Source organism: Trachypithecus francoisi, unplaced genomic scaffold (assembly GCF_009764315.1).
Source record: "Trachypithecus francoisi isolate TF-2019V2 unplaced genomic scaffold, Tfra_2.0 Lachesis_group11, whole genome shotgun sequence".
In the NCBI taxonomy this organism is placed as follows: domain Eukaryota; kingdom Metazoa; phylum Chordata; class Mammalia; order Primates; family Cercopithecidae; genus Trachypithecus; species Trachypithecus francoisi.
In genome coordinates, this window is record NW_022681456.1 from 64,355,712 (window position 1) to 64,373,184 (window position 17,473).

The 17,473-nt window shown below is 43.7% G+C and overlaps 1 protein-coding gene and 1 long non-coding RNA gene across 2 annotated transcripts; one reads left to right on the plus strand and one right to left on the minus strand.

Moving 5' to 3' along the window:
- Positions 1-2,229: 2,229 nt before the first annotated feature.
- LOC117089760 lies at positions 2,230-17,198 on the minus strand. Its single transcript, XR_004439738.1, has 3 exons — positions 17,138-17,198; positions 8,204-8,334; positions 2,230-4,409 (listed from the first exon to the last, which is right to left on the minus strand). It is a non-coding gene; the product is annotated as an uncharacterized LOC117089760 (long non-coding RNA).
- LRRC10 (leucine rich repeat containing 10) lies at positions 9,474-12,064 on the plus strand. Its single transcript, XM_033221301.1, has one exon. The coding sequence runs from the start codon at positions 9,794-9,796 to the stop codon at positions 10,631-10,633; it is 840 nt and encodes a 279-aa protein (XP_033077192.1). The 5' UTR covers positions 9,474-9,793; the 3' UTR covers positions 10,634-12,064.
- Positions 17,199-17,473: the final 275 nt, after the last annotated feature.

Genomic DNA, 17,473 nt, shown 5'->3' on the forward strand with positions numbered 1-17,473 from the left:
ATTTTATGATGATGGGGACGCACTTCCCTGGAAGAGAGCTGGCTGGCATTATGGCCCCGGGGCTCTCAACCTCAGCACTACTGACATTTTGGTCCAGATAAGTTTTGTTGCTGGCAGCTGTCCTGTGCAATGCAGGATGTTTACCAGCATCCTAGGCCCTACTCACTAGATGCCGGAAGCACCCTCTCAGTGTGACAACCAAAAATGTCTTCAGACATTGCCAACTGTCCCCTGGCAGAGGCTGATACATTTGGAGGACATACTTAGAAGACTGTATTAAGCCTAACGAAACCATGGAAACTCTCTGATGAAGAAGTGCTGATCTGTGGGGTTTTGTTGTTTTTGTTGTTTGTTTTTGTCCAAAGGCCACTCTGAGACTGATGTGTGTTCTGATGGCAAATTCTACCTTTGTGAAGCAGGGAGCGGATGGTCATCAAAAAGGACCAAAGCATCCTCTGGCTGTAATCCTGAGCCAGGCCTCTCTCCAGGTCATCCGGAAGCCCAGCTTCAGAGAGCACATCCCCTCATTGCCGGTTCCTGGGGACTATAAAGCAGAACTCTACCAAGGCCCATTCTCTTGACCTTGGTTCCTTTCGTGCAAATATAGGCTATAAAATGCCACCCCTGGCTGAGCTCAGTGGCTCATGCCTGTAATCCCAGCACTTTGGGAGGCCGAGGCGGGTGGATTACTTGAGGTCAGGAGTTCGAGACCGGCCTGACCAACATGGCAAAACCCCATCTCCACTTAAAAACACAAAAAAATTAGCCAGGCGTGGTGGGGCGGGCCTGTAATCCAAGCTACTCAGGAGGCTGAGGCACAAGAATGGCTTGAACCCAGGAAGCAGAAGTTGCAGTGAGCCAAGATTGTGCCATTACACTCCAGCCTAGGGATAGAGTGAGACTTTGTCTCAAAAAAAGGCCACTCTTCCCTCCTATTTGGGCTCAACTTTGCCCCGGCTCCTCACCCTGTGAGTTGCTGATGGAATTCCTTCAGGATTCAAGTTTCATTTCATGGCGATTATTGAAGCTCATTTTTCTCAGAATAATTGTCTTAGCACAGCAGTTGCTATTGAACAGTTTCCAGCAGTTCAACATTGAAAGAGAATCTAATTAACTTACAGAATATCTTGGGAGACTTTTCTGGAATCCTGCTCTGGCCGTGTCCATAGAGCAGGCTCAGCACATTTTCACAGTAGTAGGCTAAAGTCTCAGGGGAAGTCTTCAGCTTCCCCCCTTGCATTGTTTTCTGGAAAGTCAAAGATTGGAGCTTATCTTATAGTTACCAACCAAATGTGAATTCATTTCTGGATTCTTCCAACCCTGTATATATCTTTTTAACTCTTCTGATAAATTTTATAAGTTCTCAGAACTACTCTCCTTTATCTCAATGATAATCAAGGGTGGAAAATGTTATTTATTCATAAATACGTATTGTCAAGTCACTGGCTGCCAGCGATTTGAGTTTACATTAGCAAGCTAAGAGTAATGCATCCTTTGTTCATTTGTTCATTCATTCAGATGCTCTGGGAGGGCAGGAAATTGTGTCCATTGTGCACCACTTATTTATTGAATAGATGAACGCCCATATTGTTTGAAGTGCTGTTGTTAGTGCTGAAAATATAACAGTGAACAGGATTGGCACAATCCCTGGCCTCAGGGAGTTTACAGTCCAGTAGGGAAGCAAGAGACCTAAGAAATAAAACCATCACAAATTGTGATAAGTGCTAACATGGAGAGAAACTGGGAGTAAAGTCAGCCTAGCTTAAACAGCATGGTCAGGAAAACCCTCCTTGACAGCCATGGGAGGATGGGAGTGAACTACAGGCTACTTGTGGTGAGTATCTGATTTTTTTTTTGACTGACAGCTTTCCACGTTTGGGGAATTTCTCACCTTATAAATCTTGGTAGTGGAAAATGATCACTCCTCATTACAGAAGCCGAAAGCTGAACCCCAGCCTCCCTTGTGGCTCAGCTGTGGCATGTGATCAACGAGTCTTCCCTGTTGGCCCCGATTCAACTGCTAGTGATACAAAAAAGCAGGACTTAGGCAAAATCCCTTCTGAAGAGGGAGGTAGCCATGGTGGGGGCTACACCAGGTTTGCAGGCAGCAGCCAGCACCAGTGGGCTCAGAAGTACAAGCAGTGGGGGGCTGGGCCCAGAGGTGGTGACAATGATACCTTCACAAGACCAGTCCTGCACTGCAATTTAGGACATTGGTCCTAGCCATAGCATCCAAGTCCAGTTCTGCAGCACAGGCAAGGAGGTCTGTGAGCTTCCTAACATAATAAATTCCTTTTCATCGAAATCATTCAAAGACAGTTTATATTGCACTGAAATTAAGAACCGCAACACTAGAACTGCACTTTGAAGTATTTGAAGACGCAACATTAATTAGCCTGAAGCCAAGGTTTGGGCAAACACCTCCATGGAGCAGTTGAATTCAAAACCAACAGGTGCGAATGGTCCGACCCAAGCTTGGTGAGACAAGGTTGCTTCTGGATTGCTCTTCTGGAAGGCCCAGGATTCCACCTGTGGGGCTCTTCTCTGTGTCCACTACCAGCGTCACCATGATTTCAAACCAAAGAGAAGCCAGCTGCCCCTCAAAGCTAACTAATTGGAAAACAGAACAGTCACTTCATGGTTTTTATTTTCAACACTTTTTCTTCTTCCTTTTGCAATACGGTTTGTAAAAATGCAAGCCCTGTTTTTCCTCTGTTCTCACACCACCACCACAACAATCATCAACAAAGAAGACTTCTGTGACCCCCAAAATATGTGTGGGGATTTCTCCCCGCCAGCCAGCAAGGGAGCAACGTTGCCGTGGAAATCAGCCGGGTGTCCTCCAATTCAATTCCGACTCTGCCTTCCTGGTGAGAGTATCAGATCCCACAGGCTGAGGACTCAGTCCCCAAAAGTGCCACCCCACCTTCAGACACCAGTTCCGGCCTCCAGGACTTCTGATTGATCAGCCTAAAGTTAAGGTCCCAACAAGCCCCCTCTAGGTTCAATTAATTTGCTGGAGCAGCTCACCGAACTCAGGGAAACACTTACTTTCAGTTACCGGTTTATTATAAAGGATGTTACAAAGGGTACAGATGAAGAGCTGCATAGACACGGCATGGGGGAAGGGGTGTGGAGCTTCCACGCCCTCCCTGGGCACAGCCCTTCAGGAACCTCCACGCGCTTAGCTAGCTGGAAGCTCCCCGGACCCTCTCCTCTTGGGCCTTTTATGGAGACTTCACTGATTGACAATCTTCATGATTGACAATCCTGTAGAAATGAGATTTGACAAAAAGGATATGATCTGAACCCAGCAAGGCCCATCTGTTCAGATTCTTCTTGGCCTCTGTGCAGCCTTCTTTCCTCCAGGGAATGAGGCAAAACCCTCTCTGGAATGAGGGTCTCATGACCCACCAGCAGATTGGAGTCCTGAGATTCTGTTTCCTTAGACCTGCTCTTGGCACCTAAAGTGCCCCAACATTACACCAAAGGATTGTGACGGGGTTATGGGAGTTATGAGCCAGGAACCATGGGCAAAAACCTATATATATAGTTACAATATCACTAATACGTATTGTTTTTTCTTTGGGATGTAGGTGTGTGCGCTTCCTTTTGGTATAGGCTGTTTTCAGTTTTTCTGGGGGTCACCTTGATCATTTTATTCCCAACGATGCGGGTTTCCTATGGAGGCTGAACCCAGTGGGGAATAGTCCACCATCAGTCTTGTCCCTCCTCTTCCTTCCTCACACACGCCCTATGAAATCCCTACCCACACCCCGGCCCCTGGATCACATCTCGGGTAGATTGCACAGCTTTCTCGACACTTTCAGGTATTAAAATTTTCAGTCAAATGTTTGTCCAAACTTTAATGTCTCATCCAAACTTTTAACATCTCATTCAATTTAAAACTTCTCTCCTCCCAGGTGAGGCCTGGCCTATGGCTTAGGGATCAACAATGAGAAAGAGCTGGGGTTGGGGAGAGGGTCTCGGGGCTGAGTTGGGGTGGGAGGGTGGTGAGGGGAAGGGGGATACAGAGCTTACTGTTTTCCTTCTTTGCTCCACATCCTCTCCCCTGATCCCCGCTCCTAGATCCTCCAGGCTTGGGCACAGAAGAAGGGCGAGACTGTTTCGCTCACTGGTTCTGTTTTCAGTTCCCCTCAGGCAGATACGTGCCTTCTGTTGGAGCAGATGCACAAATACTGACCCTTCCCTGGAGGTGCTCTGGTGGGTCCTTCGGAGACACCCTCCAACCGGGGCACTCCTCACTGCACTCCTCGGGACAGCGATGCACTCTTGGCCAGCCTCCTGTGGCTCTCCCTGCTCCCTGAAATCTTCCTGTTTCCTTTGCTGGGGCTGTTGGTTCCTGGATTCTGTCTTCCACTTTGATAAAGCACTTCCTTGACTGCTTTCTGAGAATTTGTGCATAAGAGGGAAACTTTTTGACATCTTTTCTGCTTGAAAAAAAAAATCATTCTAAATCCTACTTTTACTAGATGTGAGATTCTACACTGGACATGATTTTAACCTTAGAATTTTGAAGGCATTGCTCTGTTATCTTCTAGTTTCCAATAGTGGTACTGAAATGCCCAATGATGTTCTCGTTTCTAGTTCTGTGTGTTTGTACTCTGTTGTCTTCTATCTAGAAACCTTTGGGCTCTTCTTTCCAGTGTGCTGCAATTTTCAGTGGTGTTGGTCTTTTTCATTTATTGTGCTACGAAGTTGACAGGTTCATCAGAGAACTCATATATGTCAGCCCTAGAAAACTCTTTTATTTGCTTCTTTTATAATTGTCTCTCTCTCTCTTTTCTTTTCTTTTTTTTTAAAGTGTGTGTGTGTGTGTGTGTGTATGATGAAGTGTTGCTCTTGTCACCCAGGCTGGAGTGCAGTGGTATGATCTTGACTCACTGCAACCTCTGTCTCCTGGGTTCAAGTGATTCTCCTGCCTCAGCCTCCCGAGTAGCTGGGACTACAGGTGCCCACCACCATGCCCGGCTAATTTTTGTAGTTTTAGTAGAGAGGGGGTTTCACCATGTTTGTCAGGCTGGTCTCGAACTCCTGACCTCAGGTGATCCCCCGCCTCAGTCTCCCAAAGAGCTGTGATTACAGGCGTAAGCCCCCATGCCCAGCCTCTCTCTTTTTAAATTTTATTTTATTTTTGAGACAGGGTCTCACTTTGTCACTAAGTCTGGAGCACAGTATCACAATCATGGCTCACTGCAGCCTCGACCTCCTAGGCTCAAGCAATCCTCCCACCTCAGCCTCCCAAGTGACTGGGACTACAGGTGAGCACGCCACCACACCCAGTTAATTTTTCAATTTTTTGTAGAGCCAGGGTTTCCCTATGTTGCCCAGGCTGGTCTTAAATTTCTCTCACCTTGGCATCCCAAGTTGCTGGGATTATAGGCATGAGCCACTGCACCCAACCTTTTCTTCAACTTTTGACCAGATGTTCTCAAGCCTTCTATTACATTTTTTTTTTCTTTTTTTTTTTTGAGACGGAGTCTCGCTCTGTCGCCCAGGCTGGAGTGCAGTGGCCGGATCTCAGCTCACTGCAAGCTCCGCCTCCCGGGTTTACGCCATTCTCTCGCCTCAGCCTCCCGAGTAGCTGGGACTACAGGCGCCCGCCATCTCGCCCGGCTAATTTTTTGTATTTTTTTTTTTTTTAGTAGAGACGGGGTTTCACCGTGTTAGCCAGGATGGTCTCGATCTCCTGACCTCGTGATCCGCCCGTCTCGGCCTCCCAAAGTGCTGGGATTACAGGCTTGAGCCACCGCGCCCGGCCTATTACATTTTTAAAATTTTATTTTTTGAATTGTGGTAACATATGCAAAAATGTCCCATCTTAACTGGGCGCAGTGGCTCATGCCTGTAATCCCAGCACTTTGGGAGGCAGAGGCAGGTGAATCACCTGAGGTCAGGAGTTCAAGACCAGCCTGGCCAAAATGGTGAAACCCCATCTCTACTAAAAATACAAAAAAAAAAATTAGCTGGGCATAGTGGCGCACCCCTGTAGGCCAAGCTATTCAAGAGGCTGAGCAAGAGAATCACTTGAACATGGGAGGCAGAGGTTGCAGTGAGCCGAGATCATGCCATTGCACTCCAACCTGGGCAACAAGAGTGAAACTCCATCTCAAAAAAAGGATCCTGTTTTTATTTTTATTTTGTTTGGGTATATACCCAGAAGTGGAATTGTTGGATCATTTGGTAATTCTATTTTTAATTTTTTGAGGAAACACCTACTGTTTTTCTTCTATTTTATTTTTAATTGTGGTTTTTTCATATCTTTATTTCTAAGAGCCCTTTCTTATTCTTAGAATCTTTCTTTCTTTCTAATAGCATCCTACTCTTTTCATGGATGTTACGTCATCCAAGAAAGGCACAGTATTTGGAACACAGTCTATAGAGCAAGATGATCTGGGTTCAGATCCCTGCTCGGCTACACGCTAGCTTGTTCAGGTTGCATAAACTCCTTGTTCCCTCATTTCTTTCCTTATCAAGTGGAAACAATAACAGTACATAAATTTTAGGATTGCTGTAAGGATTAAATGACCTAGTAATACCACACCCAACATGCAAGTGCTATAGTTAACTCTCTGAAAATATTATGTTATAGTTTATTATTTTCTTCTAGTCTCTTGATTTTTTGTCTTGATTTTAAACATTCTTATTTCAATCTCTGATTTTCATCTAAGAGATCTTCTTCAAGTGTTTTGTTATCTAAAGTGCTGCATGGAAATTCCGTTTGGCGGGGCAAAGTTTGTCACCTTGTGTGGTTCAACAGAAACCCACCCTGATAGAATCGTACACTGTGTGAGATCAGGGTTTTATCTATCTTGTTAGTCGCTTGATTACCTGCATCTACAGCATAGTAGGTGTTCAGTCAATATTTGATAATATAATTAAACCTCTGACCCACACACAGTTTCCTCATCTGAAAAGTAAGGTAAAACATATTTATCTGGCTGGTGTTGTAAGAATAGATAATATATATAAGGCATCTGGTAGCAACATTATTATCATTATCATTTCTAGGGATGACATTAGGGCAGCTGCTTCATAACCATTCGTGGTCACCACTCACCATGCTAAATATAGCAGCAAAGCAGAGTTAACAGGCCAGTTATTTTAATACAAATAAGCAAAGCAAGAAGAGGGCTCAAGATAATAGCCCTTGACATTCAGTGTGTAGAAAGTCCCAGAAGAACACTGGCTTCAGTCGTGACCTGTGAGCAGAAAGTGGGTAGCTCTGCTGCATCACCAAACAGCTCTGTAGAATCACCATTCACAAGGTGCTTCTCAATGGTGTGGTTCGTTACAAGCAATTCAGCAGCAAATTCATGGGATGCAGAGCAAGGGTGTGCCAGGCCCCCTCACCCATCCTGAAACTCTATTCAGAGAGCAGGTAGGCTGATGGATTGGTTGTTTTTGGACTAGAGTTTTTAAATGTAAAATGATAAATGCCTCTAGTTAAAAAAAAAAATCAAGAGTACAAAATGATCTAAATGGAAAAGTCAGCATCTCTATCACCCACAGACCCTCAGGTAGATTTTTCAGAGTTAATCACCATTATTTCTTACAGATATTTTTATGCACACACAAAGATATACGTTTATTTTTTCACAGACGGGAATCATTAAAAAACTATTCTGAAATTTGCTTTTTTCCCTTCCTACTTTATCCGGAATCACTTCCCGTATCAGTATATATGGATTTACCTCCTTATTTTTAACAACTGCTGTATGTATAAAGTCATATAACAGATAAGCCCCCAATCTCAATGACGTCACATAATTAATATTTATTTCTCATTTACCTCAATCCAACTGGGGATCAAGTGGGAGTGAGGAGGGTAAGGAGATGTTTTGCTCTTAGCACTTATTCAGGAATCCAGGATGACCACGGCCCTGCCACCTTCAACATATGACTTCCACATACTTGGTGGCTCCTAAAGTCACTCTGGGTAACAAGATCCAGCCAGTAGATGGGAAAGGAGAGTGTGGAGAAGGGTGAAAGGTTTGTTTTACAGTAAGCCAAGTCTAGAGGTGACATCTAACACTTTTGCACACATTACTTTGGCCAGAACTTGAAGACTTTCCCCTGTAGCCCAGCACTAGGAAATTGTCCCAGCTGGACAGCTGCTTGTCTGGAACTACTGGACACTATGGAAGGGAAGCACAAACCTTTCATGGGTGGTCAAACATACCTGACACAGATGCACTGTAGGAATACATCCGAATTTATTTAACACTCAGAAGGCTAGCTTTCTTCTCTTTCTTCTGCTTTTCTGCTTACCTTTTGTCAAAGGCAAGTTTTTAAACTGTAGAAAGATATCATCTGATAAGAAAGAAGACATGAGAAAGTAGACACCTGTAAACCACTGCTGGTGGGTGTGTGTACTGGTTCAGATGTGGTGGGGTACAGAGGAGCCATCAATGAAAAACCTGTAAATGATGCATATCTATGATCCAGCAATACTTTTTTTTTTTTTTTTTTTGAGACAGAGTCTCACTCTGTTACTCAGGCTGGAGTTCAATGGTGCCATCTCAGCTTACTGCAAACCTCTGCCTCCCAGGTTCAAGCAATTCTCCTGCCTCAGCCTCCCAGGTACCTGGGATTACAGGTGCGTGCCACCACACCCAGCTAATTTCTGCGTTTTTTAGTAGAGACGGGGTTTTACCATGTAGCCTAAGCTGACCTCAAACTCCTGGGCTTAAGTGATCTGCCTGCCTCGGCCTCCCGAAGTGCTGGGATTACAGGCGTGAGCCACTGCACCTGGCCTGCTCCAGCAACACTTCTAAGGATGGTTTCCAAAGAAATGAGTGGACTGCTGCTCACATCTGTATGCACATGGATGTTTATAATAGTCGTGCATTGTAAACAACCTAGATGCCTAACCACAGAGAACTGTTTAAATTACTGTACATCCATATAATGGAATACTATGCAGGTGTTAAAAATAATTGCATAGATACCTGCAAACATAAAAATATGTTCATGATAGGTCATGATTAAAAAATAAGGTTCCTGGCCAAGTGCCATGGCTCACGCCTGTAATCCCAGCATTTTGGGAGGCCGGGACGGGCAGATCGCTTGAGCCCAGGAGTTCAAGACCAGCCTGGGCAACATGGCGAAACCTCATCTCTACAAAAAATACAAAAATTAGCCGGGTATGGTGGTGTGCACCTGTAGTCCCAGCTACTCAGGAGGCTGAGGTGTGAGGATTGCTAGAGTCGGGGAGGTCGAGGCTGTAGGGAGCCAAGATTGCACCACTGTACTCCAGCCTGTGTGACAGAACGAGACCCTGTCTCAAAAAAAAAAAAAAAAGCTCCTAAAGTGCAATTTTAAAAAACAAATGATTACTTATAGCAAAAAGGCTAGAGGACATATGCAAATGTATACAGTATTTATCTCTGCATAACAGAACTATGGGTGTTTTTCGTTTTCTTCTTTTACACCTTTATGTGATGTGTTAATATTTTATCATTAGGGAAAAAATAGCAAAGCTATTTTCAGCTTGAAATGAAAAAAAAAGTTGATAAAGGGGATTGGGGCTTAGGTGATTAAAGGCAAGCATGTGAGTCAGACATGGCCTCCCAGCTCCTGCCGGACTGCTGCGCTGTCGCCAGACACTCAAGTTGCTATCAGGAGCACTTTTCTCTGTCAAAGTGACTGGCTTTTGTCATGCAATCCCCAAGTTATAATGGGAGGGTAGGATAGGCCCCAGAGCAGTTAGCTGAGCCAGCCCCACTCCGTGAGTTGGTCCTCTGGGGCTCGCCATACCCCCAGCCTCTGCATGGGGAACACCATCAGGGCCCTCGTGGCCTTCATCCCTGCTGACCGCTGCCAGAACTATGTGGTCAGGGACCTCCGTGAGATGCCGCTGGACAAGATGGTGGATCTCAGTGGGAGCCAGTTACGCCGCTTCCCCCTGCACGTGTGCTCCTTCAGGGAGCTGGTCAAGCTCTACCTGAGCGACAACCACCTCAACAGCCTGCCTACGGAGCTGGGGCAGCTACAGAACCTGCAGATTCTGGCCTTGGATTTCAACAACTTCAAGGCTCTGCCCCAAGTTGTGTGCACCTTGAAACAACTCTGCATCCTCTACCTGGGCAACAACAAACTCTGCGACCTCCCCAGTGAGCTGAGCCTGCTCCAGAACCTCAGGACCCTATGGATCGAGGCCAACTGCCTCACCCAGCTGCCAGAGGTTGTCTGTGAGCTGAGTCTCCTTAAGACTCTGCATGCCGGCTCTAATGCCCTGCGTTTGCTGCCAGGCCAGCTCCAGCGCCTCCAGGAGCTGAGGACCATCTGGCTCTCGGGCAACCGGCTAACTGACTTCCCCGCTGTGCTGCTTCACATGCCCTTCCTGGAGGTGATTGACGTGGACCAGAACAGCATCCGTTACTTCCCCAGCCTGGCCCATCTGTCAGGTCTGAAGCTGGTCATCTATGACCACAATCCTTGCAGGAACGCACCCAAGGTGGCCAAAGGTGTGCGCCGTGTGGGGAGATGGGCAGAGGAGACGCCAGAGCCTGACCCTAGAAAAGCCAGGCGCTATGCGTTGGTCAGAGAGGAAAGCCAGGAGCTACAGGCACCAGTCCCACCTCCTCCACTTCCTCCTACGAACTCCTGAGGAGCTTCAGTTGCAAGTCAGTGCCAGGGACCCAACTGCAGCATGTTTTGGAAGCCTCTTTATTGGAGTGGAAAGGATGGCTCTGGGTCATTTGGGGGTGGCTCTGCTAGCAGAGACTGATGGAGACAGCCAGGTGGAATGCCATAAATCACACTGAGAAAATATTTCTGGCCAACAGCTCTTCTTCCAGAGGGGAGTTGTGTGCCAATCATGGCATGAGAATCCAGAGAATTCTTGTTTGCAAGAAAACAGCTTCTCCATGCAGATATTCTGAAACACTGAAGAGCAAAAAGGGCTGGGACACTTTGAACTCCTGCACTCTCCAGAAGTGACTGGTCATGAGGCTCATGAGCTCCTCAAATAAGGTATTTGTCATAGAATTAAATATTCTGGTGGTCTGTCCCTTTGCAGGACATATTTTCTTTACTGTAAATGACCACAAACAGTATCAATGTATCACTGAGGCCACTGAAAAGGACATTTCTACCTAGGCAATCAGATTCACGGAAAAAAGTTGTTTGATGTTGTAAAGGCTCAAAATGAAACTCTCCCCAGCAGTTTAGTGCCTGCTAAAAAGATCCCTGATGGACAATACCTCTGGTGGACTCCAGCTGCCCCTTTTATTATTATTAGAGACAAGATCTCGCTCTGTTACTAGGCTGGAGTGCAGTGGCACAATCACGGCTCACTGCAGCCTCTAACTACTGGGCTCAAGCCTTCCTCCCGCCTCAGCCTGCCCAGTTACTGGTACTACAGATGTGCGCACCTGGCTAAGTCTCTAATTTTTTCGTAGAGATGAGGTCTTGCTATGTTGCTCAAGCTAGTTTCAAACTCTCGGGCTCAAGCGATGCTCCTGCTTCAGCCTCCCAAGTGCTGGGATTACAGGCATGAGCCACCACACGCAGCCTTCAGCTGTCACCTTAAACTTGACAATGGCTCATGCTGATTTAGTTCATTTCCCCTAAAGGTCTGAGCCAAGATCTGCTCCCAACAGTTCACTGTCACTGACAATGTTGGAAGTCATCTGGAAAAGATAACCTCTGTGGCAACGCAGTCTCATTAAAGTCAAGCCTTGTTGTGATTCCTGTCTACCTCCCTGAAGCAAAGCCCTTCTGTTTATTCACACTAACGAGCCAGAGCTGAGCTAAATTGAATCCTTGTCCTTGGAGGAAAACCACATTTCCAGAAGCATATTAGTTTAAAAAGGTAGTAGGTGAGAAATGTGATCACTTGAAACAAGTACTTTGAAATCTGAATAGCAAGTTGTAGTGTATATAGGAAGTCTCTGCCTCTTTCGCCTAGTATCTCTGCCTTTGTTTCAATGTGTTTTGATTTCTATAGACTGTTTTGACAGTGTATAAACCAAGGTATTTTGTTTTTTGAAACTATGCAAATTGTGACCTTCTCACAAATACAAAAACTTTAAAGAAATTGTTGTCAGTGGGTGATTTAATAACACAATTCTTTATGTACTTGAACCTTTTCAGCAAACAAGGACACAAAAAGTGTCATCTTAACTAAAACATACAGTACCAAGTTTTTAAAAGGACCTTTTCCATAAAAGCATCTTAACCCAACAAAGTTTGGTTCTAAAATGACATTTTCATGTATGTCTTCCTACCAGAAATATTTCCTGCTAAACTAGAGGAAGAGAAAGTTCCATGATATTGCATAATTCCTTCCTACTGCCACCTCCCATCTGCAGAGCATTTGCAACCCATTGATCAGACTGTGGAAAAAGGCCCCTTTAATCATTTAATGTAATAGGTTTAAACTTTCAGGTCAAACATATTTAACTCCTTTAGAAACAAGCCCAGATTTTTGTTGGATAGTTAGGATTTATCTCATTCCTAATGATGGAAGCCAAATTATATTCAGCTGATGATAGAAACTTTTGTCAACAGAACTTGCATTCTAAGCTTAATCTATAGCAAGGTTTATCGATTGCTGACTTTCGTTTGACCCTATCTTCCCCTTCCCAAGATTAATTGGCCTTTCTGTAGTTGCAGACTATAACCATAAAACAGAGTGAAGCCAATTGATCCATACAGAACTCTCATCTACAGAGCTAACTGGTCTGAATCAGTAGTCAAATTATAAACATTTTGGCCCATCATCAAGCTGTTTTATTCTAAAACAATCAATACACAACAGACATTTCTCAAATGGTACAGTCAAGTGTTGGCTGTTGAATTTGCTTTCCAAAAAGTTTTCACTGTAGGTTTTCAATCAATTTTATAAATTATATAAATGCATACTTACATTTCTATAACCCTTCTAATGTTTTCTGGAAATGCTGACATAATTAGAAAGTAAAATAAGAAAATGTTGAAGCACCAAATGTAACTTTTTTGCTCCTGATTTTAAGTCTTGAAACTCAAAGTGTTAATGCATCAAAGGGAAAATGTCTTCCAGAAGTTTACATAGGATTTTAGACTCCATAAACAAGAGTGATGCCAACTGAAATCTTTAACATGGAATCAATGGAAATGAATCAGCAACCAAGTTTGCTTCTTTATTTTGTCCTAAAATGCAACATCTCTAGAGTTTGTAAGTTTACACTTAAAGTGGGTTTGTGCCCTAATAAGCAACTGTACTCAAACTAAAGGCACATATCCAACACAGTGAACCAGAAGCAACATAGCATAGTGGCTAAGAACATGGCCCTTCAGACTACCTGGGTTCATATCCAAGGTTTGCCAAGAACTAGTCAGTTATCATCTGTGTGCCTCAGTTTCCTCATCAGTAAAATGGTAACAGTTTTGGCAGGGCACTGTAAGGATTAAACCAATTACTGTGTATAAAATGGATAGAACAGTGCCTGGCATGTGACAGTGAAGGTTTACATAAAATGTTCTTTTACTAAGTATTACACCAGGCAGCACAACACCTGTATTTACCCTAAAAGCAAGTGTAATTCCTTGCTTTAAGAAAAAAAAAAAAAAAAAGGTGGGGGGCATCCCATGATTTGCGGGAGAAAAAAAAGTGGCAATAGAACAACAAAGCTATTTTCCCTTCAGAAAATTTTCAACCATAATATCTAAAGTCCTGAATATAAGAAATGTAACCACAATTTGGTCAAATGCTCCTGGCTTACCAAAATAGGAAAACACACAGACAGGATTACCAAAGATGCATTTGCAAATTTCTAAATGAATATACTTTGATCCTTATCTATTATTCTAGAATTAACTTAATCACCAAAGTACTTGAAAACACGGGACTATTCCTTGGCATTAAATCTGTTTCTTAAGGGGCAGGAAGCATGTGACTGAAGACATGGGTCCTGTTAGATACTTTTACTCTGCCTTTTGCCTGTTTTTTGTTTGTTCGTTTTTAAGCATACTATTTGTCATCTTAATACCACAGAAAGGATACTACTAGTATTTGAAAACAACAAATGCATGCCTTTCTTTCCTTACGGACTGTCCACTTCTGGCAAACACTAAGCAGGTCTTACCACTGAATCATCAGTGCCTTGTACAGTTCCACTACACATCTTGAAAATGGGAGATTTTGTCAGTACCCAGGCCACGGGACAGGAGGAAAGGCTGACACGTGGAGCGCTGCTAGAGGCCAGGCCAGGTACTTTCCTCAGGTTAAGTTAATTCATGTAATCTTTTCAATACTCCTTTGAAAAGTGCTATTATATACTGCTCACAATTTTAAAATCACAAATGAAATCAGGGTTATCTTTAGTCTTCATATTGAGAATCTGAAAAGTTCCATAGTAATTCTGATTTTTAAAAAGGTTCTCTTTATATCTTCTATTGATCTAATATGCTAATAGGGCACACGGTAGACTTTTATAAAGGGTTTTGTACAGAGTATTTTGTTGACTTCTATTATTCAGAGCCCTGGCAAGAAACTGCATTCACCCCATGTGATTACATGGAGAGACTTTAGTGAAGACAGGGTGAAGTGGGGGAAAAAAACAATAGCAACCCAGACACAACAGCAGCAGCTGTCATCACCTGTAAGACTGAACAGGGTAAAAAAACTTTCAGCCGGGCCCAGTGGCTCACACCTGTAACTCCAAAACTTTGGGAGGCCGAGGGGAGGTAGGCCACGAGGTCAGATCCAGACCATCCTGGCTAACATGGTGAAACCCCGTCTGTACTAAAAAATACAAAAAACTAGCCAGGCGAGGTGGCAGGCGCCTGTAGTCCCAGCTACTCAGGAGGCTGAGGCAGGAGAATGGCGTGAACTCAGGAGGCGGAGCTTGCAGTGAGCCAAGATCCTGCCACTGCACTCCAGCCTGGGCGGCAGAGCAAGACTCCTTCTCAAAAAAAAAAAAAAAAAAAAAAAACAAAACGCCGTTTCCCAAATCCATTAAGAGCTAAGAGCCATGGTAGAGGTGCTACCTACAAAGATATAGTAGCAGGTCTTGCAGGGATGCAGTTACCTCCAGAGACAAAGAGCAAAGGCAGGAAGAGAATAGATTCTGTCTCCCTATCTCCTGCCAGCGCATCCTCAGTTAAAGCAATAGAAAACCAATCCACAGGGAGCTGTGAGCAAGGCAGCTAGCAGGGGAAGACTGGATTTCGGGTTGACGAGTGTAAAACATCAAACCCAAATTATCCTTACTCAGAGAAAAACTGAAGGTTAACTAGGATAGATTCTAAGCTCCTAAGCACTTAGACCCATTCCAAATTTCTATTTTCAGGTCACAAGTCTTGTGAAAACAAAAACTCACTACTTCCATGCTTGCTATTTCTGAGTTAAAAGAAACTCCTTCCGTCCCTCATACACTGTTGGTGGGAATGTAAATTAGCTCCACCTTTATGGAAAACAGTATGGAGGTATCTCAAAGAAATAAAGTTACAATTACCATTTGACCGAGCAATTCCACTTCTGTGTATCTATTCAAAGGAAAAGAAATCATTTTATCAAAGACACCTGCAGTTGCAGCACTATTTACAGTAGCAAAATCAAAGCCAACCACAAGCCACCAAAAGGTGACTGGACTTTTAAGAACGTAGTAAATATACACCAATGGAATACAACACAGCCATAAAAAAGAAAAACAAATGTCCTCTGCAGCAACACGGATGGAGCTAGAGGCCATTATCCTAAGTGAACACAGAAACAGAAAATCAAATATCACATGTTCTTATTTTTAATGGGGAACTAAACAAAAGCAACACCTGGACTTAAATATGGAGGAAATGGACTCTGGGGACTCCAAAGCATGGAGGGTAAGATAGGCATGAGAGTTGAAGTTACCTACTGGGTCCAGTGTCCAATATTTGGGTGATGGATATGCTAGAAGCCCAACCCCCATCATCACACATAATACCCTTGTAGTTAACTAAGCAGCACATGTACCCCAAATCTAAAATTGTAAAAACTCCATCCTAAAACCGTTAACAGGCCAGGCGTGGTGGCCCAGGCCTGTAATCCCAGTACTTTGGGAGGTCGAGGCGGGTGGATCACAAGGTCAGGAGATCGAGACCATCCTGGCTAACACGGTGAAACCTCGTTTCTACTAAAAATACAAAAAAAATTAGGCAGGCATGGTGGCGGGCGCCTGTAGTCTCAGCTACTTGGGAGGCTGAGGCAGGAGAATGGTGTGAACTCAGGAGGTAGAGCTTGCAGTGAGCCAAGATCACACCACTGCACTCCAGCCTATGCGACAGAGCATGACTCCGTTTCAAGGAAAAAAAAAAACCATTAACAGGAGTTAGGTCTAGATCATACTTACCTCTGAAACTGAAAAGATTATTTGTGAACTTGAGATTTTTCTAAAGACAACAATCAGTAAAGGCTTCAAAATATATGAAAGCAAGGTATGGCTATATTTTTGAATATAGTAGTTTTCATATTTTTACTTTTCTAAACTTTTTCATTGGCCAATCTGTTTTAAGGTCTTTGGAGAAAATATGCCTAAGTACCTAAGAAAATATGTGTAACTCCATGCCATCTGGTCCCTCAGGATAAACTCACCTGTCCCACCATATCCTTTGTGGGTTCTCTCATATGCTCTCCTGCTCCACCTACCTCAGTTGTGAGGATTACAACTAATGTGTGATAAAGCACTTAAAAAAATCACACAGCAGGTGGTACTGCTATTCAATCAGTGTAATTCTGATATCACATTTTTCTAGTTTTAATCTCATCTACAAATATTAAAATATTGAGACAAATTCTCAGATGTCTCAACTTTTCCCCTGACCCTGAAACAAAAACATGCTTGGTCTATCAGTGTTTCTTTAAAAATCCTTTGCTCCTTTATAGGAATGTCCCTCCATGTTAGCACAGCTGTCCAATAAAAACTCAACCTATTGGGCTCTTACTTCTTGTGTATTCTGCTACATACTGATGCAGTAACAGCCTCCAAATCTAGAGCTGCCTTTTAAACCAGCGAACTCAGTTCATATTTACACCCGTTCTCATTCTTTTATCCACTTACCCAAAACAAAAACCCTTTATAAAAAAAAAAAAAAAAAAACCCAATCAGTAACAATACGTAAGTCTAACCATACTCTTCTTTAGAGAAATTACCTTACAAAGCATTGGAAAGAGGTGCTGAAAACCAGCCTGGGCAGCAGAGCAAAGTCTGTCTCTACAAGTTAAAAAAAACAACAACAAAAAAACACATCAGTCAGGCATGATGCCATGCACCTATAGTCCCAGCTACTTGGGCGAAAGAATCGCTTAAGCCCAGGAGATAGGGGCCGTACGAGCCGTGATCACACAACTGCACTCTAGCCTGGGGGACAGAATGAGATCCTGCCTTAAAAAAAAAAAAAAGTACTTAGAGCACATCATCTTGCAACATTTAATATGACTTTTTCAAGCATAAAAACATCACCTAACATAGAGACCAGCCTGGCCAAC